At 40.1% G+C, this 1,133-nt stretch overlaps 1 protein-coding gene across 1 annotated transcript; it reads left to right on the top strand.

The window, feature by feature from the left end:
- Nucleotides 1–8: 8 nt before the first annotated feature.
- Nucleotides 9–1,124, top strand: LOC111648964 (uncharacterized; the record flags this gene model as incomplete). The annotated part of the gene is made up of 1 exon (XM_023398718.2): nt 9–1,124. A coding segment is annotated over one exon (855 nt), but the record flags the coding sequence as incomplete, so codon positions are not given.
- Nucleotides 1,125–1,133: the final 9 nt, after the last annotated feature.

Raw genomic sequence — 1,133 nt, 5'->3', positions numbered from 1 at the left:
ACTCTCCTGTAGCTGAGAGCCAAGATCAGGAAGGAAGTAAGCATGTAGACCCAGAATCAACAGGAAATGCAGAAACACAACCAAAGAAGAGACGTCACAAAAACACAAATCACAGTGACTACGTTTATAACTCTCCCACAGCAAAGAGTCACTGTAACACTCAGACAGGTGAAAAATCATTCAAATGCGACACTTGTGGAAAAGATTTTAAGTATAAGTGCAAATTGAAAATACATCAGAGACGCTACACAGGTGAGAAGCCATATTTTTGCCAAACGTGTGGGAAAAGTTTCAGCTCAAATCCGGGTCTGTCGAATCACATGAGAACCCACACAGGCGAGAAGCCATATACCTGCAAAACCTGTGGGAAAAGATTTACTAACAACTCATGCTTGAGGAACCATACAAGAACCCACACAGGTGAGAGGCCGTATACTTGCAATACCTGTGGGAAAAAATTTACTAACAGCTCATGCTTGAGGAACCATACAAGAACCCACACAGGTGAAAAGCCATATTTTTGTGAAACGTGTGAGAGCGTTTTCACTACACGTACAAGCTTGTTGGTCCACATGAGAATCCACACAGGTGAGATGCCCTACACCTGCAACACCTGTGGGAGAAAATTTCGTGGGAAGACATCCTTAAATACGCATACAAGAACACACACAGGTGAGAAGCCATATTTTTGTGAAAGGTGTGGGAAAAGTTTCACTACTAAGCAAATGTTGTCAATCCACATGAGAACCCACACAGGGGAGAAGCCATACCCCTGTCACATCTGTGGGAAAATGTTCAGTCAGAAGCCACACTTGGTGAAACATCTAATGATCCATACAAATAAAAAGTCATGTAATTCCTGAACATGTTGGAGAGCTTTCAGACTTAATGGGGAATTGACAGTCCATATGTAAAGAGCCTTTGAAAAATGATCTTGGAAAAATATTAGTTTTACAGTGAGTGCATAGATTCTAAGAATATAAATGACTGAACTCTGAAATATTATTGAATTTTATATTTTTATACTCTACCACAGTTATGAGTGGGCTAGTCTGTAATGTTAAAGCTGAGAAACCCTCAAATGCTGTTGTGTCACTTGTTTGGTCATTTAACCATCTAGTTCATTTTGTATA

This window comes from Seriola lalandi, unplaced genomic scaffold, assembly GCF_002814215.2.
Source record: "Seriola lalandi dorsalis isolate HSWRI2012SDOR001 ecotype SW California unplaced genomic scaffold, Sedor1 jcf7180001964034, whole genome shotgun sequence".
Classification (NCBI taxonomy): Eukaryota; Metazoa; Chordata; class Actinopteri; order Carangiformes; family Carangidae; genus Seriola; species Seriola lalandi.
Note: the sequence above shows the minus strand (reverse complement) of the source record. Positions and strands in the feature narration are given on the sequence as shown.